At 41.3% G+C, this 24,848-nt stretch overlaps 1 protein-coding gene across 1 annotated transcript in view; it reads right to left on the minus strand.

The window, feature by feature from the left end:
- Positions 1 to 24,848, minus strand: part of PLG (plasminogen) — a 387,567-nt gene that overhangs the window by 114,499 nt on the left and 248,220 nt on the right. The window contains exon 10 of the mRNA XM_069234491.1: positions 6,428 to 6,593. Within this exon, the coding sequence (XP_069090592.1) occupies positions 6,428 to 6,593 (166 nt within the window). The remainder of the gene's footprint in view (positions 1 to 6,427; positions 6,594 to 24,848) is intronic.

A 24,848-nucleotide genomic window follows, 5' to 3' on the forward strand; every position in this document is an offset into this window, starting at 1 on the left:
TACACCGGCCAGAATATATTGAGTGGTAAAAGTGTCCAAGGCCTCAATCAAATAATGTGTATGCTCCTAGTTGCTGAGGCTTAATAAATCCATTATGGACCTTATGGATCAGGTGCCCTGCACAGGTGACTACTTTCTTTGGGCAATATTTTTTAGTCTACTTTATGAATACTTAATGATGTGTAGGAAGAATATTCTATTGATAGTTCATTGTGTTTTAAAACACTTAAATGTTTGAAAGTATGACAAGGTCCCACCACCGGTGTATGAAGAGTTAACCAAGTGGGTAAGATGCAATTTTACAAAAATGAAGTCTGTTGTACTCCATCCAAATAGAAATCCATCCTATCCACAAGCCTTGTAATTAGGCAGGCCATTAATCACGTTAAGAACTTTGCATTTGGTAAAACGATGACACAGTTTCTTAACAGTTACTTGAAATCTATAGTATCGCTTTGGTATCAAAATACTTGTTTAGTGTATCAATGGGTGTTTGTGAGGTGACTTGATACAAGCACTCAAAGTGTGCTAGAAAATCTTTAACAATTCTATCCTGCTTGTTATTACATGGTTGTTATTATGATCTCTGAGTGTGGTAATCAGGCTCTCATTAGAGTATGTCTTCAAATACCATGAAAGATTACTTCCTGTATTTTCCACACACTTATAGCTTTGCTGACTAAAAGTTCATGAATCGATAACCTCCTTTGAGAAGTAGTACTCCCTAAGGTGGAGGGTAGCCGCTAGTAAGTCTAGGTTCCTGACACACTAACACTTATTCTTGCTTATTTCTTGCCTGCTGCAGTTGATAGAGCCTTGGATTTCATCAAAACTCCTCAAATAAATTATTTAATTTTATCCATCAACTCTTCTTTATCAAAATAATTCTATCTAAAAAAAATACCACTCTTGAGACTGGGCCTACCATTTTTGAGACCCAAGTAGTTAGCATCAGTGACACTGCTGTGTGGTTGGAAAAACTGACAAGAAGGTAGTTTATAATTATCTTTGACACTGTGGAAAAGGCAAGGGACTACTCCAGACGGACACTGTAGAACTCTTACTGAACAATAAATATTGGCATATATCTTGATTGCTCTGCCTTATGTGGCCCATTAAAGGCCTCAATACAGCATTGGCAGTCAGACCAGCCGACTGCAAATGCTGCAGGGAGGATGGCACCATCATACTGGTGGCACCCCCCTCACCCTACTACAATGTTCCTGCCGGGCTGACTAGTGTGAACATTGTAACAGAGCGTTCTGCTGTCAGTCTGGCGGGAACAGTGTTACGATATAGGACTATAGCACATTGGGGAGCTGACCAGCACCCTCGGAATGTGCACTGTCTGCTGGGTTGGTGGGGGGTGCCCTGCTCATGCCATGGCCATGTCCAGTGCATGGGCCCTCCTGTGACCCCCAGCACTGGCTTTCTGCAGAAAGTGTGGTTATATTCAGCCCGACTTCTTGTTTAGTGTAAATAAAGCTGTAATTTAATGTCCTTGATGATCCTTTACTACAGAAGTTACACCAGCACGTAGTCCCATGCAAAAGAGGATTGCAGGGTCTCTATATGTCTCAGAAGCACACCAAAAAATGTGGGCTCTGCAAATGATAATTAAAGTTTGACAACCCTCTGTTTTTGAGGAGTGTTTATAAAAGGATCATGCTCTTTGAGCATTAACATTATTGATCTAGCCATGCAAAATTATTGAAGAATCCAAAATGAAAGCAATCAGTTTGAAACACTCCCTTATCCCATTGCTAATTTGCTAACAGGGCATCCTAGCATTGCACTAATCTATTCTTGATAATCTAAGGGGCATATTTACTAGGAACTGGTGCATTGGCTCCAATGCGCCAGTTTCCTCGCGTCACCCTGCGCCCACCTAATGACAACATGGTAGCACTGTATTTAAAATACAGCGCACCATGGTGTACGTTAGCAAAATTGCATGAAAATGCTTGACGCTACTGTGGTGCTTTGCTGGACTAGCACCAAAAAGTTTGAAGCTAGTCCAGCAAAGCTCAGGGAGTCCCATAGAAAATAGCCTAGCATCACTTTAACACCTGCCCTCGCAGAATGGCACAGTGAAATCTTGTAAATTTCACTACGCCATTTTCTTTGGGCCTCACTGCGGGGCAACGCCACCCCAGCATACATTATACCTGGCACAGGTGTAATGTGGCGCAATGGTATACAAAATGGGGCAATGCTAGCATTGTGCCACTTTGTAAATATTATGTAGGGTTAGGGCCTGTTTAGGGCCACCGTAACATAAAAACAATGATGCTAGGGTGGCGCTAAGGGGCACAAGAGTCTTGTAAATATGCCCCTTAATCTATGAAGTTATATTTTTGCATTTCTTATTGTCTCTTCTTGCCCCCCATTCTACCCTCCCACCTGCCTCACCCTACCCAATGGCCCCATTGTGTCTGACCACCCTCACCACCCTGACCCTAATCCGCGCCTTGCGCCTGAGTGGCAATGTCATGTCCATCACTTGATCTCTGTTGTACTTATTATTTACCGATATCTATATCTGAGTCTCTGCGTTGAAGAGATTCAGAAGCCTTAGGGTTAGGCAATTAGTGAACTTCGGAAAATGACTTTTTATTTCTTTTTTCCATGAAAAATATTATCTTCCTTCACTGGCCCCTATGATGTTCGAAAATATTGGTGCATTTTGTTGTCAGTGTAGATTCGAAAGTGGAGATAACTCTTTTGAAGGAAAATCATTGTTTTATAAATACGGCTGAATCTTCATGAATTTAATCATTCTTTAATGAACGAATAGGCATTGAAGGTGTGGTGTTCAACTGGTGTTCTTTCTGCTTATCAAACTAAACTCAAGTAGTCAGAAATTGGCTATATATTCAGCAATTCCTGTCTGCAACAAGAGATTCCTTGAAGCTTTAGCCTGTGCTGATTGTTGAAATTTTATCTGGAAAAACTAGGGACCTTCCTTAGAAATGCTGGGATTCTGCATCATTGAGATGCAGATGACTCCCAGATGTATCTGAAGATCTCGTCACAAAATTAAATTTTTCTTCTCTCTATTACCTTAAAAAACACCCAAAGACGAATGATGAATCATCACCTAAATCTCAAAACCTCAAAAACTAATTTTCCCTTAATCTCAATTAAACAGTCTAAATCACCATGCATAATCATGGTTTGAGTCTTTTACTCTCCTGGATTGTAAACTGGCTATTGTGGACAATGCCATGACCTTGGCTAGCATCCTCAACAAATCTTAACCTACAAAAACACACCTGTCTTATGGTGAATAGTGCACGCTACCAACCCAAAATGTTTTGTGGTATTTTCTGGATCAGGATTTAAAGACTTTAGTTCAGGCACTTGTATTTTCCAAACTGAATCATGACAGTCCCACTGCGGGATCACCAAACTCGCAGGGAGGATGCAACTACCATGTTGGTGACGTCTCCCCGAGCATGTTACAATGTTCCCACAAGGCTGATCGGTGGGAACATTGTAATACCCGATCCCGCTGGGCTGCCTGGAAAGAACAGTATTATGATATTGGTCTAGGCTCCCTTAAGGGAGACAAGGCCACTATCGTAGACCTCCATCAGACAGTGTGCATTCTGATGGAGCTGGGAGAGGGGGCCCTGGCATAGGCAATGCAGGGGCACCCCTGTGGCCCCCTGCACTGGCTTTCTGTCAGTCTTTCCATGGCAAAGTTTCAGCCATGGAAAGTCTGGTGGAAAGTGGGGTTGTAATCAGCCAGGCAGTTCTCAGTTCAGTGCCGCCGTAGCTGGTTACAACTCCAGCCACTGTCGACCCTTTGGTAAGCACATTCCCGGCAGACACAGCGGTCATCCTGGTGGGCCCACCCACCAGGGTTGTTATGAGGTGGTCGGACCACCACAGTTGTGGCGGTGCAGCCATCAATGCAAGGCTGACGGTCCTTGGACCGCCAGCCTCATAATAAGGCCCTTAAACTCCACCTGTTTCACAGACATTTTGATTGTATGAAACTGTATGAAACTAACCAGACAGGACCCACTGTAATATTACAATGATCAAGCCATGGGTATCAATGTCTAAGGACCTGATTTAGATTTTGGCGGGCGAGTTACTCCATCACACCTGTGACGCATAGCCCGTATGCCAAAATCTATATCCCATTTTATTCTATGGAATTTAGATTTCGCGGCTGACAGGATATACGTCACCGTTGTGACAGAGTAACTCATCTGCCAATATCTAAATCAGGCCCTTAGCGAGGTTTGGAGATTGGACACTCCCTGTAGCATATACTCCATCCCAAAGTTTTAAAAAAGTTGGTGATGGAATCTGCATATTGTTCTACACTCCATCATTTCATGGGCTTGCCAGATAATACTGAAAATTAAGCATGTACTAACGCTCAAACTAGTAGGAGAAATAATTATCACTGTGAACGTTTGGCTGTGCAATGACTCATTCTATCAAGAGTGGAACAAAATTGCAAAGATCTGTTGCTTAGCACAACATCTAAAGCCAAAGCAGAATCCTCATTGTAGAGGAGAAATGTAAATGAATGGCTCAAAAACTGTTTCAGGAACAGAGCCCAGTGTTTTTGGGAAAATTTATACAGAGTGCCTTCATTATAGGAAATACGTTTGCATTGTTATGGTATGCAATAGACTAGCCACTTTATGCAGGATGATCTATATATCCAGCTTAAGTGCTTTATTTTCTTGTGATGTTTTAAATGTGTGATTTGTATTTTCCTGTATGTGTATCAGGATGCATGAATCACAGAAGAGAGCTAATGTAAAGAGATTGGAGCATGCTACCATCCTTAGATTTGCTGCAAATTGTAGTTAGGGCTGGGAACACTGCTACTATCAGATTAATATTGTCATTTGGAATTCACAAACATCCACAGACATGTTTACACACAGTTTTCACCTAAAATGGCTGAAGTAAGCATACAATTCACAAGGCTAATTCACATAGGCATTTATGAGTATGTGATTTAGTACACTGGCCCTGAAATATTCCCTGAATTTTAGTTGTTTTGGGTCCAATACCCAAGGTGTGGTACTGGAATATCATAACCAAACTATTCTATTGTCTGATGGTAATATTGTGTTCTAAATTATTTAACAAACTATTGCCCTACCGTAGTTAATGTTGGCAAACCTACACTCAATGGGATGATATCTTGTAAATTATATTTAGGACAAAATCTGTGAGACAATATTTTTTCTAACAATATTTTGACATACACCCATTCACAAAGGCATATGATTATACGAAGTAGTTTTATAGGATTACAACTTCACAATCTCTTTCTGATTTGCACCTTATGTGTGAAAAATGCACAAGCGCCCCCACAGTTTATGAGGAAGCTGACAAAAGGTATTACCTACATGGGAACCATATTTTTCAAGCACTGAAAAAAATTACTTGTGCTAATGCACATTTGAATAATACTTCCTCCTGAACATTGTCTGCCCAATGAAGAATCAGCAGAAGTAAAAGGGAGACAGGCTTGCATTTGTGGTATTTGGAAATCTAACACAAGTGCAATTGTTTTGCTTTGATAATTCTTGTGATGCTTGTGACCAGACCATCTATCATTTTGAATCCTTGCCTAACGTTGAGAGAAGGGGGTAGGGCTGGTGAATAAAGAGTGGTGTTTTGATCAAGAGGGTTAAGTATTTCAGCCCAAATTTACTAAGAACTTGCATTGTCTTTGCAACACACTAGGAGATCCAAGGCAATCCAAGTCCTTAAAAGATATTTATTAAGCCACACAATAGGTGATTTGCACCGTCTTGTGTGACTTTGTAAAAACAATATAATGCAATATAGCGGCATGTGCAACATTGCATCATGTTTTGTAATGGTAGATGTTCCATGGAGGGAGCATGGGCATTCCCATGCATCCACCGAGTGAATTTGATGCAGTCCTATAATTATTAAAATTAGCAAGTCTGGGATTTGCATCAAAATGGTGCAGCTTCCAGGGATGACATTACGAGTAGAAATATTCGTATTTCTCCTCCTTACTTCCCCTTTCTATGTGTGATGCAGTTTTCATCACATCTAGAATGAGGAAATTACCTCTTAGGATTGCTGTTCATGCAGGAAGGTATCCCTCCCTGCACAAAAACAATCCTGCCTGTAACGTTGACAGCCTTGCACCATGGTGTAAGGGAGCCTGCATTGGTGCTAGGCAGCACACAGTGTGCCAGTCCAAGGAGGGAGCAGAAGTCACCATATCTTAGAAGATATAGAGCATTTAGCTTCATCAGTATCATGCAACACACTGCAGCAAGTTCCCTTGATGCACTGTTTTGCATGAAACTTCTGTAAATCTACCCTTCCATTCCAGTGCTGCAGGAAGCTTCATCATTTTTTTATCAGCATTGTAAAATTGTTATTACGTCTGTTAAACAAAACTTACGCATTAGGAAAAGAGTTTGGTTTCTTCAAATGGCTATGTGGAGTATCTGACATCCAATCCTGGCATTTTTTTCCTGAGACTGTTGTAGCAACCATCCCACGATAAGATGCGCCAGTACCATCATAACATTCAGGAGAGGCTGGTATAAATTGGGGAATCATTGCAACTGAAATGAAAATAAAATATCTCAGGCATACCAACAAGCAAATTGCAATTCATATTTAAATTTGACAACAAACATTATACTGATTGTGATATTGATCTGAGCCGATGGTTGCTTGTGACATTTCTGCACATGCCAGAAATTAACACATTTTTCATAATAGATTGATGGGTTTTCAGGTACTTTAACAACAAGAGAGCAGAGGGGTCATAAGGCGAAATGTTAGCAGTCTTATTATTCATTTCATTCTTTTACTCTATTCAGGTTACACCTTAGTCTTTCTAAAGATGGCACCGAAGTAAAAAATGATTAATAAAAGGTGTAGGAAACATTCTTGCCTTGTGTTCCATGCTATACATCAACATACAGCGAAAAATAGACACTAGTAAAAACACCTATCTGTGTATTGGTGTATAGAATAATGCTTGTCTTAGAGCTTTTGGTCCAAAACCATACCAAGAAATAGATTTATACATAAAAGGCCAATCGAATATTTCCATTGTCTTTCCAACATCAATAAAAAGAGCTATTATAGGTAAATATACAGCAGCAGCTTTTAAAATATTTCAGAATTGTCTAAAGCCAATGTACCTTTGTTTAATAAGGATGACAATTTGGTTGTCAGTATTTTAGCAAAGCCTATGCAATCACTATTAATTAGTGAAATAGTAATGTATGTTTTACAGAATGCATGATCCTTATCTTGCCGGGAACTAAAGTGATCAGGGATTCTAAAAAGATACACCTTGCTTCAGAAATAGATGCAGAAATATTTGAAAAGTGACAAATGTTTTGGAGCAACTATTTAAGCCAAAAAACCTATGGCTGATCCATCATGACCCAAAACATTAGATTTCTACAGGGATGAAACAGGTTTTTGAACTTTCTAAAGAGATCTACCCTCTGCAATGCGTTGGCATTTGGATCAATGTCAAGTCAGTTTACAACATAATTGAAAGCCTTCTCCTGACTTCTTGAAAGGCGCTAGACTCTTCATATAGTGTTTTTAGGAAACATCAAAGGATTTTGACTCAGCTCTTTCAAAAACCAAAACCAAGCTATTTTCATCAATAATGTTTCAATTAATATATTGTATATTTCCCAATCATTGTCTGTCTACCAATATATTTAGCATTAACTCTAAACAAAGTGTTACAGATCTTATGAGCTAGAATATTATTCAATTAAATCTTAAACTTCATAATCTCACAAAGCACAGAACAGTGGTCTATAGATAGTCCTTCAATTTGGTACCAGAATCCCATTTCATGATGCATGTGAAACAATAAAAACTCTGACAAATCCAAATTGTTGGAAAAAGATATATCTTCAGAAAAGTGAAGTTAAAAATTCTATTTAACATTTTCCATCCAAATTAAAGTCTAATCCAGCCAAGTAATCATAGGAGATTCATCAATTCTATAAATTGAGCCTTTGTTTGATTTTAGTGCATTGACTGTGAAAGTAAAATTATAAGAAATTCAGGTAAGGTTAAACGAACATTCATAGCTTTTAGGATCCAATATACCATGAATAAAAAAACAAAAACATTTAGGGGCATATTTATAGTTGTTTTGCGCCAAATTTGCGTAATTTTCTTGACGCAAATTCGGTGCAAAACTAACTCCATATTTATACTTTGGTGCTAGACCCGTCTAGCGCCAAATGTGTGGAGTTAAAGTCATTTTTTGGACATGGAAACCTACTTTGCGTCAATGAGATGCAAAGTAGGCGTTCCCGTGCAAAAAATGACTCTACGGCCTTATCGCCATAATTATCCCCGTGTGCAAAAATCATGCACTGGAGGTAGGTGGGGTCAAAGTTTGCTTTGCACCATTTTTTAACGCCTGGGTCAGGGCAGGCGTTAGGGGACCTGTGGGCCTATTTCCATGTTGGAACACCTCCCCAGGGACACCTCCACCCACACTAGAGGAACAGCGGAGGATGGGGGACTACATCCCAGGTAAGTAGAGGTAAGTATATGTAAGTATTGTTTTTTTTTAAGTGCCATTGGGGGGCCTGAATTGGGCCCCCCTACATGGCACTGGGTGCAATGGCCATACCTAGGGAAACCTGGTCCCCTGTAATGGCCATTGAGGTGGTGGGCATGACTCCTGTCTTTTATAAGACAAGAATCATGTGGTATGGATGGTTTTGCCTCACAAAATGACTTTAGGCAGATTAGAGTCATTTTTGCTTTACTCTAACCTGTCTAACACCATTGTTTGGTGCAAAACCCCCCTTCTTCCATACTGTCAGCCCCACCTGACTAACGTCATTTTTTTTGCACTAGCCTACCCTTTGCATCCTTTGCCCCGGCTTGCACCATTCTATAAGTATGGTGCCTGGCTGGTGCACAGAAATGGTGCAAGCCGGTGCTAAACTTTTTGGTGCAAAACTGCATTACTGCAGTTTTGCACCAAAAAGTATAAATCAGGGCCTGAGGGTGCCAATTACAAAAGTAAACTTACACATGAGTAAATCTACAATTGTAACTTTACTCTTACACTTTGTAGTAAATTTACTAGTTTTGACTGTTCACCATTAAAACTAAGGGTGAGCCTAATTCGTGACTGCAACTTTACTACTTGTAACTTTTCATATGGAGACCTCCACCATTAGGGCTATGGTAATGTGCTGGGAAAAGTTAAAAGTTTTAAACTTAATAATTTTATGTTCAATATTATTGTAAATTAATGTACTGTATTATTTTAAATGTAGAACAAATAGAAATAACACACTAGTAACACTACTTTTTAATTTTAAATTACAAATTAATTAATTTAAATATATTAATTTAGGTGCTACAGCGATTAGCAAGGGTTGGGGGCAAAGCCCTAGAATGAACTGCATTAACCTGCCTCCTGGGTGATCTTAAGAGGTGCAAAGGCAGTAAAATGGAATGGAAATTCAAGCAATTAACACTTTTACTGGCAAAGCCAAGGGTTGCAATTACGTGGGTGGGATGGGAAGGGCCCAGTGTGGAGGAGTGGATGCGGGATGTAAGTGAATGACCCATGGCGAAAGAGATATGACTCCGTCAGTGTAGAAGGGATGATAAACATGCGGAAGATCTACAAAGGTGGGAGGAGCTCCTTGCTAAATTTGAAGAAATGGGAGAGGGAACACTAAATGTATCCTCAGACTCAATGGATTGAGCCCCTATAAAAGATAATGCATTGCTCCTCATTGGTATAGCAGGGGGAATTGAAGGGATATAACACTAATGCATCTAATAACCAAAGAATGCCGTTACGTGGAAAAGGATCAATAACTTATGACACACAGTTGAGGATGGCTGCATTGTTACTGTTCAACTAATTGCATTGTACTTGTTGGTAATGAAAAACAATAAAATAATATATTTTAAAATATATATACATATTAATTTAAATTGTAAATATTTTTAAATAAAATGTTTATATTTATTTATTATTTATTAAAAAGCATTAAGCGTTATGTATAGAATTAGTTTACATTAATTCATTTGCTAAAAACATTATAGTTACATTTATTTTTAAAAGGTTATTATATGTTTTAAAATAAAATAATATATTTTTAAAAAAAATTATTTTGTTTTTTTTAAACATATTTTTCATTTATACACAAATATATAAAATTTAATTTAAAAAAATACTTTTACAAAGTAAAAATAAATGAATTATTATTATTTTCAATGGACTGGTGCCTCAGTACTAATTGTTGGCCATGTGTGGTGCTGGACTTACTCAGCCTACTCAGCCTGGTAAGTGCAGTTTGTGAATAGCAATGGGCCTATTCTTTTGAGGGTGGGTACATGTCCCACTTAAACTCCTCCTTCACACCCCCATAACCCTGCATTTCCCCTCCCAAAAACCCTCCCTTTTAGTAGTAAGTGTTCCCCGTTTTCGCACCACTAAGACCTTCTTATAGCACTGTGGTGGTTGGGAGTAAGGAAAAAAGAGAAGCAGAAAGACCAGCTATGTGATGATGGTACTTATTTTTATATACAGGCCCTCAGATCTGGCCATAAATACCATTCAAAGGAATGTCACTAAATAATCAAACAGTGCACATGCATCACCAAAAGCTTGAGAACAGGGTTATACCACTTCAAAGCTTGCTCCACTGCAAGGATCAGAACGTTATCTTTATCTACAGTACACTGTCGGTAATCTGTTGTACTCATAAACATGTATTGATCAGATATAAGAAGGGAAACTGACTAAATAAAAAGAGAAGTTTCTTTTATTTTGTGGAAAAATATTGAAAACATGGATATCATTTGCAGAGTGAGGCTGCATCAAATTACAGTGGTGCTAGGAGTGGGGAACTGCAAAAACCACTATAGAAGCCCTCCAGTGCTTAATTTGTAAAATAATGTGTGCTAGTGAACAAAGCCCTTCTCAAAATCCCACAGCCAGCGCTATTAAATGCCAGTGCACCAAATATCAAGGATGGGTAGTCTAGCATTAACATAATGCCTCTTCAATCAACTACCTGACATCTCTTGCCACTTTATCTCACACTTGGTGCCTGCTTTCTTCCTTAATTACTGTTTTCCTCCTTTCTCTTTCTCCCTTTTTCCCCTTTGTGCACTTTCCCCTTTCTTGCTCTTGAAGAATATCCAATGAGGAAAAATTAGTGCCATCCCCAAAAATTAATGCCAGTTGGTCCCACCGGCCACTACAAGCTCAAATTAAGTACTGAAGCCCTAATGCAAAGGCTGGTGGAATGACAACACGTACAGCATGCACAGATGACAGGGTCAGGTCCAGAAACCCCTGACTCAATTGACTGAAAGTATAACACTTTTGAATCCAGATGTATTTTCCTTTTTTTTCAAACATACAACCAATGGGAGTATTTTTAAAATGTTAGGGAAAGTGCCAACAGATGTTACTTGGCCCCTAGAAAGATGGAGCCATTATATGGCCCCATTGCTAAAAGGGGATATGCAGATAGTCTACCATGCAGCTAGCCATAACTGTAGTACATCATACTCTGACATCTAGCGGGCAGTGTACAATTGAATGAACTTCAACACTTTAGGTGAATAACACAGAAACCTCATGAAACCCAACCACACTTATTTTACACTCTGAAGGCCCTGGCTGATAAACAACTGAAAACTAACACTGCAGGAGAGCAAAGCATAAGAGATAAAATAATAATGCAGCTGTTTGAGGAAGACCTGTGCTTGGCCATTGTAGTTACAAATGTTATAATCCAACTATACGTAGCATCGTAAAATTGGTACCTCCATACTATAGAGCTTCTACCTCCAATAAAGCTGGTCAGTGACTACTCCCTATCATCCAGGGATCCCACCTCCAGATGGTGGAACTGCAGGGACTACAGACACACTGCCTGCATACACCCACAAAGAAACAAACAATAGCCTTTGGACACCATCCTGGTTGGCGTCAGTTATATGGCCATAAATTGGGCAGTGAAAAGTGCAAAGGGGCTGTCCATGGAGGCCCCTGCACTGCCCATGCAAAGTGCATGGGCAGTGCTGGGACCCCCATGGGGCCCCCAGCACCCCCTCTCCACCAGCCTTTGCATAGTGGTGGGACCACCATGCAAAGGCTGGCAGAAAGAGGACTCATAATCCAGAGGGAGGACTGCTTACAGCACTGCCCTGGTGGATTGAGACTATTGGCACCCCCAGGCTTTCAGCTGGTGGTAATTTGGCAGTGCCAGCAGTCGGACCGTGGAGGCTCTGCCACGGTCATAATAGGGTGGTCGGACCACTCCTTTCAGCGGCTGTCGTGGTGGAATCGAAATTACCCTTTTCTCTCGTTAGCAATAAGCCTCATACACACAAAGGCAATGAAGAATATGCAGGATAGTTTTCAATATATTTATTGAAAAGACTGCAATCTACAATAAAATGTGAGTGCTACAATGAGTAGGATAATGAACAGTAAAAGAAGCAGAATTGTGAAGATGAGAATTGTGAATATAAAACTCCCATCTTACAATAAACATGAGATATAAGGGGCCATATTTATACTTTTTGACGCAAAACTGCGCTAACGCAGTTTTGCGTCAAAAAAATTAGCGCCGGCTAACGCCATTCTGAAGCGCCATGCGGGCGCCGTATTTAATCAATGACGTTAGCCGGCGTTAGCCGCCGGCGCTGCCTGGTGTGCGTGGAAAAAAACGACGTACACCAGGCAGCGCCGGCGTAGGGGGATATGGGGCTTGGGCGTCAAAAAATGGGGCAAGTCAGGTTGAGGCAAATTTTTCACCTCAAGCCGATTTGCACCATTTTTTCCGACTCCCAACCCCCATAGAAATGACTCCTGTCTTAGCAAAGACAGGAGTCATGCCCCCTTGCCCAATGGCCATGCCCAGGGGACTTCTGTCCCCTGGGCATGGTCATTGGGCATAGTGGCATGTAGGGGGGCACAAATCAGGACCCCTATGCCACCAAAAAAAAAAAAAAAAATGACTTACCTGAACTTACCTTAATGTCCCTGGGATGGGTCCCTCCAGCCTTGGGTGTCCTCCTGGGGTGGGCAAGGGTGACAGGGGGTGTCCCTGGGGGCATGGGAGGGCACCTCTGGGCTCCTTCAGAGCCCACAGGTCCCTTAACGCCTGCCTTTTCCAGGCGCTAAAAAACGGCGCAAAAGCGGCCGTACGTCATTTTTTTTGACCCGCCCACTCCCGGGCGTGAATTTTGCCCGGGAGTGTAAATACGGCGCACATGCCTCGGAGTAAATTTTTTAGACGTGAACGCCTACCTTGCATCTCATTAACGCAAAGTAGGTGTCCACGCTAAAAAGTGACGCAAACTCCATGGACTTTGGCGCTAGACGCGTCTAACGCCAAAGTATAAATATGGAGTTAGTTTTGCGTCGGAATTGCGTCAAAAAAAACGACGCAATTCCGGCGCAAACGGAGTATAAATATGCCCCATAGTCCCTAACCAAAAAAAGACTAATTCACTACCCTATTGAGAGCTAGGTATAATAAACCTAACCTACCAGTACCATGTCCATGAGAAGAGACCCCCAACCCTTGTTAACTTGGAATGAGGTCTCTAGGGTAGACTCCATTGTGAAACAAAGGCTGAGTTCTGCAGCAAGGTGACGTGCAGCATAGATGGCATCTGGAAGGAACCCATCTAATGACCTTGTCCGTGTGAGGTGTATTCAGACAGATCATGTAAGATCCCTGACACAAGTATGTTTCTAAACAACTGATAATGTGTCAGACTTGTGGTCGGCAATTGCATAACCAATCCCTAACAAGTGTGCATGATGTTCCTATCAGACGTGTAAGTGGGAAAGGGACATGAAGACCATATCTATGTGTATCACTGATAGTGATGCCAATAATGATGCCCTCTCAGAATGGCACTGAAAATGAAAATCAAAACATTTCTTATAAAATGTAAGCACAGGGCTAAAGCTAAAAGAAATAATAGAATAAATGAAATAAAACAGAGCAAGCTAGGTAGTATGTCACTAGATGGCGGGGGCACAGGCCTGCAAGCCAAAGGCTAAACTGACTCCTGTGTCCCATGGGGAAACTAAAATGGTTTCATCACACTACCTGATCTGCATGCCAGTGAGGTTGCCTCAAGCTGAGGGGCAGTCCATAACTCCTCCACACCCACCAGAGGGCTGAACAGGCACATTTTAGCCTATGGGCCAACCATCAGTGGGTGCAGTGGTGCATGCCCATTGGACCTTGCTACCATCAGGGCCCAGCTAGGCCTATCCAAGGCCCCTTGTGAAGGTCTGGGGATACCCTGCAGCAGATAGAGGCCCCTTTCAATGGACCTATGCAGCCCCCAGGGTGCGAGCCGCACACAAGGGGCCCTATGAGTGCATGCAGGCCTGTTGTCATCACAACAGCCCTGAAACCTTGTTTAGGTGAACCTCATGCCTGCTACACCACTTACATGACCATGGATGTCCCTCTGTGACATGGTCCTCCTTCAGCCGGAGTCACTGGACGTACAATGACTGGTCATGGACATGCATCGCTGAGTGGACCACCTTGAGGAGCACATGGAGGATGCAGAAGGGCTATCCCGCAGAAACAATATCTGTTTACTGGGACTGGCAGAAGGAGCGGAGGGACAAAAATGCAGTATCCTTCCAAGAAACCTGGATAAAAAGTTTTATGCCAATGGACAAACTCTCTCCCTTTTTCTCCAGAGAATGTGCGTAAAGAGTCCCTGTGCAGAGGATGCTTCTGGGATCCACACACTGACTGCTAATAGCTAGAATATTTAATTACAGGGACCAGGACAAGGTGTTGAAAGAGGTTAGTAAACTGTCCCTGCTGTGACTTGATAACAACCAGGTGATGCTCTTCCCAGAATATGCCATTGCTCCCCAGCGCCAATGGGCATCTTACACACCAATGAAATGTAATAGGTTTCTGCTGGGGCCCACTCTGCAGCCTTGAGACTCAGACCCTTACTTTACCCACTGAATATGTCATGCCACATTCACTATGACTGCATAATGTCTTACCAACACAACAAGATGATAGACCGAGTGCTGAAACATTTCAAACATTCACCCCCTGTCACAAATCTGGGTTAAATCCATCGTTCTTTTGCTCACCATGCCACCCCAGGTAGGAGACAGCCATATGCAAGTCAGTCTTGACCCTGCTCCTTACGGGAACAGTCACGCCTGAACTCCCAAGCCAGGTTACCCTTGAACCAGAAACAAGAATCCTAGGACTGTTTTTGAGGTATCACCCCTTCTCAGCCAGGCTAGCTTGAATCCAGGGGCACATTGAGCAAGGGACCCACGTCTGGGCATACCCTGGCCACTTAGGGCAAGTAGAGCAACACAACAAGATGATGGACGTAGTGCTTTAACGTTTCAAAAACTCACCCCCAGTCACAGTTATGAGTTAAATCCCATGTTGTTTTGCTCATCATGCCACACCAGTTTGGATCCATCCATATGCAAATCAGTCTTGACCCTGCTCCTTATGGGAACAGTCCAGCCCGAACTGACAGGCCAGATCCTCCCTGGACCGAAAACAAGCATCCTGGGACTGGTTTCGGGATATCACCCCTCATCAGCCAGACTAGCTTGAATGCAGTGGCACAATGAGCAAGGGACCCAAGTCTGGGCATACCCTGGCAGCTTAGGGCAAACATAGCAATAGAAGACGATGGACGGAGTGCTGAAACTTTTCACACACTCACCCCCAGTCACAGATCTGGGTAAATCCATTGTTCTTTTGCTCACCATGCCAACCCAGTTTTGACACAGCCATCTGCAAATCAATCTTGACCCTGCTCGTTATAGAAACAATCCAGCTCCAACTGCTAGCCATGTCCTCCCTGGACTGGAAACAAGCCTTCTGGGACCAGTTTCGGAGTATCACCCCTCATCAAGCAGGCTAGCTTGAATCCAGTGGCACAGTGAGCAAGGGACCCACGTCTGGGCATACCCCGGCCACTTAGGTCAAGCATAGCAACACAACAAGGTAATGAACGGAGTGCTGAAACTTTTCAAACACTCACCCCCATTCACAGATCTGGGATAAATCCATTGCTCTTTTGCTCACCATGCCACCCCAGTTTGGACCCAGCAATATGCAAATCAGTCTTGACCTTGCTCCCTATTCGAACAGTCCAGACAGAACTGCCAGGCCAGGTCCTCCCTGTACCGGAAACAAACATCCTGGGACTAGTTACAGGGTATCACCCCTCATCAGCCAGACTAGCTTGAATCCAGTGGCACAGTGAGCAAGGGACCCAAGCCTGAGCGTACCCTGGCTGCTTAGGGAAAACATAGCGACACAACAAGATGATGAACGGAGTGCTGCAACTTTTCAAACACTCACCCCCAGCCACAGATCTTGGTTAAATCCATTGTTCTTTAGCTCACCATGCCAACCCGGTTTGGACCCAACCATATGCAAATCAGTCTTGACCCTGCTCCCTGTGGAAACAGTCCAGCCCGAACTGCCAGACCAGGTCCTTCCTGGACCCAAAAGAAGCATTGTGGGACTGGTTTCAGGGTCTCACCCCTAATCAACCAGGCTAGCTTGAGTGCAGTGGCACTTTGAGCAAGGGACCCACATCTGGGCATAGCCTGGCCACTTAGGGCAAATATAGCAACACAAGAAGATGATGAACGAAGTGCTGAAACCTTTCAAACACTCACCCCAGTCACAGATCTGGGTTAAATCCATTGTTCTTTTGCTCACCATGCCACTCCAGTTTGGACACAGCTGTATGCAAATCAGTCTTGACCCTGCTCCATATGGAAACAGTCCAGCCCTGACCCATGGGGAGCAGGGTCAAGACTGATTTGCATATGACTGGGTCCAAACTGGGGTGAGTGAAAGAAAGATTGATTTAACCCAGATCTGTGACTGGGGTCAAGTGTCTGAAAATTTTCAGCATTCCTTCCATCATCTGTTTGTGTTACATAACATCTTGCCTTCCTGCTGAGGCCCTGCATAGGGGACTTCCCCTCTTTTTCATTTTCTCTCTTCTCTGACATAGTCCCCTAGCCCTGCCAGCTTGCCTCCTCCTCTTTCCCTCTGATTCTACCCTTGCAGGCTATTCTGCTACCACCTGTCCTGCCCAACCATTCTTTCCCTCACTGGAAGAGATCATGATTCTGTTATAGCTGTCAGGACCTAACAACTCTGCCTAGTTTGTCAACATCCTCATGGGTGTTATTTTAATCATGTATGTGTAGCACCACTGGGTTGCTTTTAGCATGTTTGATATGTACTTGATGTTACCAATGCTTGTTGCACTATATAGTTGTTTTCACCAATGCTTGTTGAGCACATGTGACTGTATCAAGTCCTGGTGCTTCTAAATGTGTCAGGTTCACTTGTTTATTGGCTGCCAGGCAACCACAACGCCCCCAAGGTCTCCAGGGAGCAGCTTCATGTTTTCAAAAGCATGAGCCATGCTGGCTATAAATACTCTTGCTGTACACATGGCTCTGCTTGGTTTTCTTCCTGTCAGGCAAGGAAAGCCCTCTGCACTCTAGAATTCCCTCAAGGCTCCACCCGCTGCCCTCTTGACTCCGCTGGCAGCAAATATCCTGAAAACTGAGACTGATTGCACTCTGGCCTTTTTGAAACTTTGAAAGGCCTCTTCTAAGGACACAGACATGATTTATGAGTGGGGGCCTTGATGAGGGTTGAATAACAGATTTAGCACATGGGCCTTGACAACTTTAATTTTGTAACTGAGAACTGTGACAGAACTTCACTGTCCTCCACTTCTTTATTTTTTGTACTAATAGTGATTACACAATTCAGTGCTAGGATTACTTTATGTGTGAATTTATTTGCTTTTGGTATTTCAATTCATTTTATGTTAATAGTGATTATGCAATTCAGTGCTATGAATACTGTACATGTGAGTTTTCTCGTTTTTGGTATTGTAACTCATTTTATGTTGTAGTTTTACCATAGAAAACCTAATGTGAAAGTGCAGATCTATGAGAGAGACTTGCATAACTTCCTAATTTGATTAGAAACATTCATATTTCGTCACCTTTTGTATATATCAATCCGTGAGAAGAAAGAGAGGGCCAAGTTGCTGATATTACCAGGTGAATGTGCTGTGATAACCAAATTAGACAAAATTAATAAGATCAGTGCATGCCTTTTTGAATGCTATTTTATGAGATCAGTGCATGCTTTATTGAATGTTGTGAAACAGTCTCTTAATTGCACATAGCTTCACCAATACCGTAATTCATCACAGAAAGGCAGCTTCCAGTGGCTCCACTGACAGTCCTCCATAACCTGAATAACCAAATCCGGCTGCACCTGGTGAAGGAGTGCAGTGTTTCTTTCTCTCTTTTTCCAAATCCCATTCCCCTTTTGAGGCACCTGCCGGGGCTCCTGGTGCCATCAGCAGCACCAAGAGGTGCCTCTGGAGGTTGGGAGAACCGTCATCGCCCCTGCAGACAGCCTGGTTTTCAGGTGAGTGGCTGCGCCACAAATATAACTACCATCATTTCATTACCTTCCAGAACTCAAATTATTTGTATCCTTTTTATTGTTGTCATTGCCATTTACATTTCAATAAGGTTCATTTAAAACAAAATCAATGAGAAAACCACAAGAAGGTGGGTGGATAGTGACTGCCTACAGATATTTATTACTCCTCACCTTGTCACCATAGCCTCCTGGTAAGACATGCCCCATTCACTTGCATCCACCGGGGCATCAAAACTTACTGAATGAAGCTTTACTTTGACAGTGAGTTTGTGACCTCATTCTCAAGAACCAGTGGTACTAGGATTGGATATCCCTGTTCTGATGGATTTGTTCTATGGTGTTTAACCACCTCAGATGTGGTGGAAAAAAGCTCCATAATCATACAATGAAGTGGCTGTCAAGGAAAGCAAAAGTCAATGGAGACACAATACAAGAACCACAGTATTCCAAGTAGTTATACCACACCAGAATGCTCACCCCATTGACTAGAATGTAATTAATCACATTACATTAAAGTATGAATAAGGACCCTGTTGCTAAATGGTACCAGTGAGTATGACAAAGAATATATCTCTGCATCCATCTACTCTTTGGTAGCTCCCGTGGATGGTATGATGACAGTGAAAGATTGTGAAGGTAGCCTCCTCTGCCTTCAAGAAAGGACAAAAGGTATTCACATTGTGTCCTCAAGACTTGAAGCTGCTGACCCCCATCATAGTTAAAAAGGTAGGCAGAGAGGCAGAGCTTTCCTGTAAAGGAGGCTGGGTGAAGAACACCTTCTTTTCCATTTAAACCAATCAAAAGCTGATCAAAGAGTGGAGTCATGGTTCCATCTTTGTTCAAATCAATCACAGAAAGTATTCCAGGGAAATGGGAGAAGCATTCATCCACAACGTTGTGCAGAAGGCAAAAGACCACAAGGCAGTCATACCACCTAACTGGCACTTCACTGGTACCTCTCTTGTTTAGAGGCAAGTGGAGTTAGGACTGTGGATCCTGGGAGCCTATCACCGTTGCATAGCATTTTAAGGGATAGGATGAGGAAAGAAAAGAAAGACACACAGGCCAGCCCCCTTCGGAAGGAATCTCCTTCTTTTTATTGGTTCCTGGAAGTCTACGTTATCAACCCTATAAAAATGAAGAACGTCACTAGATGAACAAACCTTTCACAAGCACAGCTTGATAACTGGGATACTAACAGCCTAAAGACTGTGCTAGTACAGCATCCACAGTATGATGGTAATACTGTGTTGAACCCCATATTTCATTTGGATGTAAAAAGGGACATGGATTAAATATGTGGAACTTCTTTCATTTCGTGTAAAGATGGATATCACTTTCTGGATGTGGACATCCCATTGTTTATTTTAAGTAGTAAGGATTCAGAATCTTGATGAAACACAGCATAATCTTTTAAATTGTTAAAATGAATTAAATTGACCTCCTGCGTCATTCCCTCAAATTGCAAGAGACTATATTGAGCATTATAAAAAGCTAAATATAAACATAGCCATTTTGAGAAAAATAATGCTTTACCAGTGAAGTATGAGTACGGTATAACAATAAAAGTGTAAGAAATATTAAGGCATTATATGTTGCATCTCTTGGTAGAGATGCCCCAATACTAGGTAAGTGAGGGATACAGAAAGGTAAATGAAGAAAGAAGAAAAGGTAGCAATTAGGGGGATAGAACCTAGGTTTTAATGCTAACACTGAGGACAAAAAAGACCAAGTTGACAACATAAAGGTGTAACTCAGCTGGATTAAGCATCAGAACAATAAAGGGAATACTCTGAAGTGGCCTCAGGCTTTGTAGTATTCCTTTCCTCCACTCTACATTTTCGTTAATATCGTTCACAATTATTAGTATCTTCAATATACAAGGATTAACATGTGTAATTTTATAAACACAAGGATGATTGGGACCGTATCTTATAGTAAGTGTTTTCATAGTTGGCCTCACAGCAAGGAACTACATCTTTCTGGCACTTGCAGCTTTCGTGAGATCATGGGAGATATAAAGATAATGACTAGATCAAGTCATTTGTTTGTTTGCTTTTGCAGTCTTAACAATCTTCAGTAGAAAGTACTTTTTAAAGGCAACATTAGTGTTCCTCTACATTTATCTTGTTTACTGGAAGAAACAGGTTTTCTACCTAGACAATGTGTTCTCTGTGAATTTCAGATCCACTGGAGTTAACAGTTCATTTAGGTTAGGTTTTACTTTAAAAAAATTGAATACCTCTTCTCCTTTAACTACTTCATTTAAACCACTGAGCTTCAGATTATTACATCTGTTCCTCTTAATAAGGTCTCTTGCATTGCTTTTAAACAAAAAAAACTCAATTTCCTACTGGTCAAGTTTAGGTGACAAGTCCTGCACTTCAATTATTTGGTAAAGCCTCCTTTCCTTATCCGTTCATCTATGATCAATTTGTTGCATTTTCATTTTGGTTGAATTGATGAAAGATTATAAAATTCTAACTGAGTTATTTTATCCAGTATGAGGTTGGGAGATGGTTCTGTTGGTGAATGAGGATCATTTTTCATCCTTTTGGGTTTGGCTCTATTTGGTTCCATTTGAACAGGGAATCCCCATCATAATATGATGTTTTTTAGATGCCCTATTATTGAACATTGAGGACATTTTTGTTCAGAAACACTATTTAGATCTAACAGAATAAGAGTAGAAAGGTTTAGGCTGGTTTACTAACTTAGCACGAAAAATGGTGTCATACCAGGATATAAGTATAGATAACATCATCTGACATACATAATAGATCCTAAATATCGCCTGCAAAAATACAACTCAAACTGAGTTAATAATAGAAAATCTACACCCAAGGAGGATATTTTTGTGAACCCTAGTTATGACACTTTAATTATGTCAGATGACGGGTTTTCATGCTATTCTGACATAAACTGTTAAAGGGACTTCATCAGGAAATCAATTACATCTTTTTTTACTGCCAGGATGTAAAAACCTACCATGCAGTAAATTCATGTCAATAATTAGGAATAAAGTTATGGCGCTCCAAGGTAATGAAAGGACTATTACAAAAATGAATGCATTGGCAAAATGAAGTGAGTTTATTAAACAAAACATTCAATGTGGGCTCATTGGAAGAATTTTTGTTGATAGCTTCACTTATTCAAAAGAGATAAATATGTTATGAATAATGAATGAACTATCATAATTGCAAGAATATATTTAGTTAACACTTTTGGAGTCACCTTGACAATCACTTGATATCAGAAGGAATTTGGCGCAAAAAAATACGGAATGCAGCTTTACTTGATATGATTAGTGTAAGGACCCAGGTTGGAAACAAAGCAGGAGAGGAGAAGAAAAAGACTGCTCAGAACTTCCATTGCCGTCTGTGGAGGATTGAGTAATGGAAAAACAGTAGACCTCTAACCAGCAGGGTGTGACTTATGTCCAGGTTAGGCATCAACGTCTGGATTGAAAATTTCTGTGGAAGTAGTTGAACCTTTCCTCCTGCTAGCAAGGTGCCTGGGAATGGTTCATGTAGTTTTATGGCTTCGCTGTTTGCCAACTAGTGTGTCACCCAGCTCACTGTTCCCTCGACTTTGGTATTTTCCTCCCTTTGGTTTCCTAGGCCCCTTTAGTTGGAGACTTTGCCTGTCTCTCTATTTTTGTGTATCTCTGTGTATAATTCTGTTCCAACAAGTTTCTACCTTGCAGCTCCTTCTTGGGGTTCTCCACCTATTCCCGGATGGTGCAAGGGTTTATTAAAGATTATCTGCCATGAAGTAGGATAAGTGATATAAATTCTTATTTAGTTAAACTGTCCTAGTATTTACCAATGTCTCTAGTAAACTTTATGCTCCCTGTCTCCTCGCGTGCAGCCTCTGAGTAAAGACCCTGTGTCCGTAAAAACCATGTGAATGAACCAGCTCATGCTGACCAGTGAGTTCTGTGTCTACTCCCCTTTCTCCTTTTTTCCCTTTTCTTCTTTCTCACAGCAGTTTTTAATAATAACCAGTTCAGATCAGGTGGGAGGATTGGAACTCTTAGTCAATCTTAGTTAATGGAACTCCTTTGACCAAGCTAAACAAGTAATATGAGAAAAACAGCTAAAGGTATAAGCAGAGATGAATGATATGCTTAGTTATGGCTCAAAATACAGCAGGAGGTATAAGCCTGATATGTTGATATAATCATAAAGTATGATTGTTGGTAAGGTCCACGTTATGACAAAAACAGACACTTGCGAAGGATTTTACTTGTATGAAGTTAAAAATGTTATTACACTTGAAAAAAGTTAGAAAAACATTTTTGTTAAATTTTGTACATGATTTTTATATATGTATTTTAAATGTAGAACAATAGACAAAAACGATACAAAATCAAAAGTTTAAGAATAAAGTTACGTGTAACTTACAAGCGTACCTTACCTTTGCAAATATCCCGGTTATACTGAAATAAATTGAAACTTTGAAAGTTCCTTTACTTTAGCTAATTATGTTCTTCAGTATAGTGTGCTCATTTCGAAGATTTGTGAGCTTTGTAAGTGGAAATGGTGCCTACATTTGTAATGATTGAATGTGACACTGGGTTTTCGTACAAGACAAAGGTGGAGATTGCAATTAGTGTTATTGGGGAATGAAAAGCCACAGGCACGTTCTCTATTATTGGAAACATGGAGGGTTCACATGGACAACATGCTTTAGCCTTGTTGCGCATTCTAAAGTGTTCTATTATCAAAACCTGTCTCATCCCCCTCCAATAAACAATGGCCATCGTCTAGGGCTCAAACAACCCTCAGTTCTTAACTTGAAACTTCTACTGTGAATATACACTCTTTCTGAGCATCCCTCCAGTGTTCATTGTTTTCTTATTTATGTTTTACTCCATGACTTCTTGGCTAGCCTTCACTCACTAGGACAAAAGCTGCTTCCTACTTCACACTTTGATATGCTTTCTGAACTCCAGGTTTTGCTATTAAATTTCACGGCTAGCCCAGTGGGCTTAGTCTGGGTTCTCTCTTTCCTTAATAGAAAAACCTTTCCTTGAAGTGTTTTTCTGTCACCTTTTTAACCTCATTACCTGCCCCACCAATCTTCCAGCACCACTATTATCTTTACCCAGTTACATCCTGTTCCCAAATAATGATTGGTTTACCACATCACATTAGCACTTGACATCTGTACACTATGTCCATATTTTGTACAACCCTAATATTCCTTGCCCTATGGAAACCCAACACCTCCCTCTTCATCTCCTTCCTTGCTGCCAGATCTCAGAGCTCTCTCACACTTTACTGGGGAACAATCATGTCCAAGATTTATCAGTTTGATCCCACTTGTCCTACACTGACTTCAAACCCTTTTCAATCATTTTTAAGAACTCTAAAACGGAAAATGCATCAGATCATTCTCTCCCACCTGAATCAGAATTGCATCAGGACTTATCTGTCAAATCCATAACTCCTAAATCACAAGAACAATTGTTCTCAGTGCATGCCCCGTAGACCATACCATCTCGTCATCCAGTCTCAATTGCTGACCATGACATTGCCTTCAGCATGTTTCCCTGCCCTATTCATAATAGATTGGACACATATCCACAGACTTATTCTCTTGTCTTCCACTTGCCTAACCCTGTTGTCAAAAAGGTAATTAGTCCTACTAGCACTCACGTCTATTGTGTATTAGGTTTGAAAAGTGATGGACTGAAATGCGGCCTGGTTGATCACCAGAGGCTGAGCATAATTCAAGCATTCCATCCATCACCTTGTTGTTTTTCGAATGTTTCATATATGGCAAATGCGGGTGCCAAAGGGTGACTTTCTGTTGGTATTCTACATTTCAACTCCCTCTCCGCACTCGCATACCACTGCAAAGGCAGCAGTTATATTAAAATAAGACAAAATTGATCGCTTTGGTCAATATAATTGTTAACTGAACTACCTTCTGACCACAAAAGATGAAGGAATAATCTGAATAATTTCATGTCTTTTCGATACAACTCCCAATGGAGAGATTATGAGATATGGGAAAGGGGGAGGCAGGAAAGGCCCTGGAATTCGTCACCCTTGTCCTTTTTTTTCATAACTGGTCTGGTACTATGTCTGCTTTGGTTCTTGCTGACTGTAAATTACCTACCTTTTTCCCTAATTGCAGCACTTCAAAAGGAATTATAAAGACTTCTGTGAATACTTTTTAAAAATAACTTAGGACCTTATTACAAATTTGCGGTCTGACCGTCGGACCACCATGGTGGCGGTCCTTCGAATGGCACCTGGCCAACAGTCCCACAGTCTGCCGTATAAGAGTCTCACACGGGCT

This window comes from Pleurodeles waltl, chromosome 5, assembly GCF_031143425.1.
Source record: "Pleurodeles waltl isolate 20211129_DDA chromosome 5, aPleWal1.hap1.20221129, whole genome shotgun sequence".
In the NCBI taxonomy this organism is placed as follows: Eukaryota; Metazoa; Chordata; class Amphibia; order Caudata; family Salamandridae; genus Pleurodeles; species Pleurodeles waltl.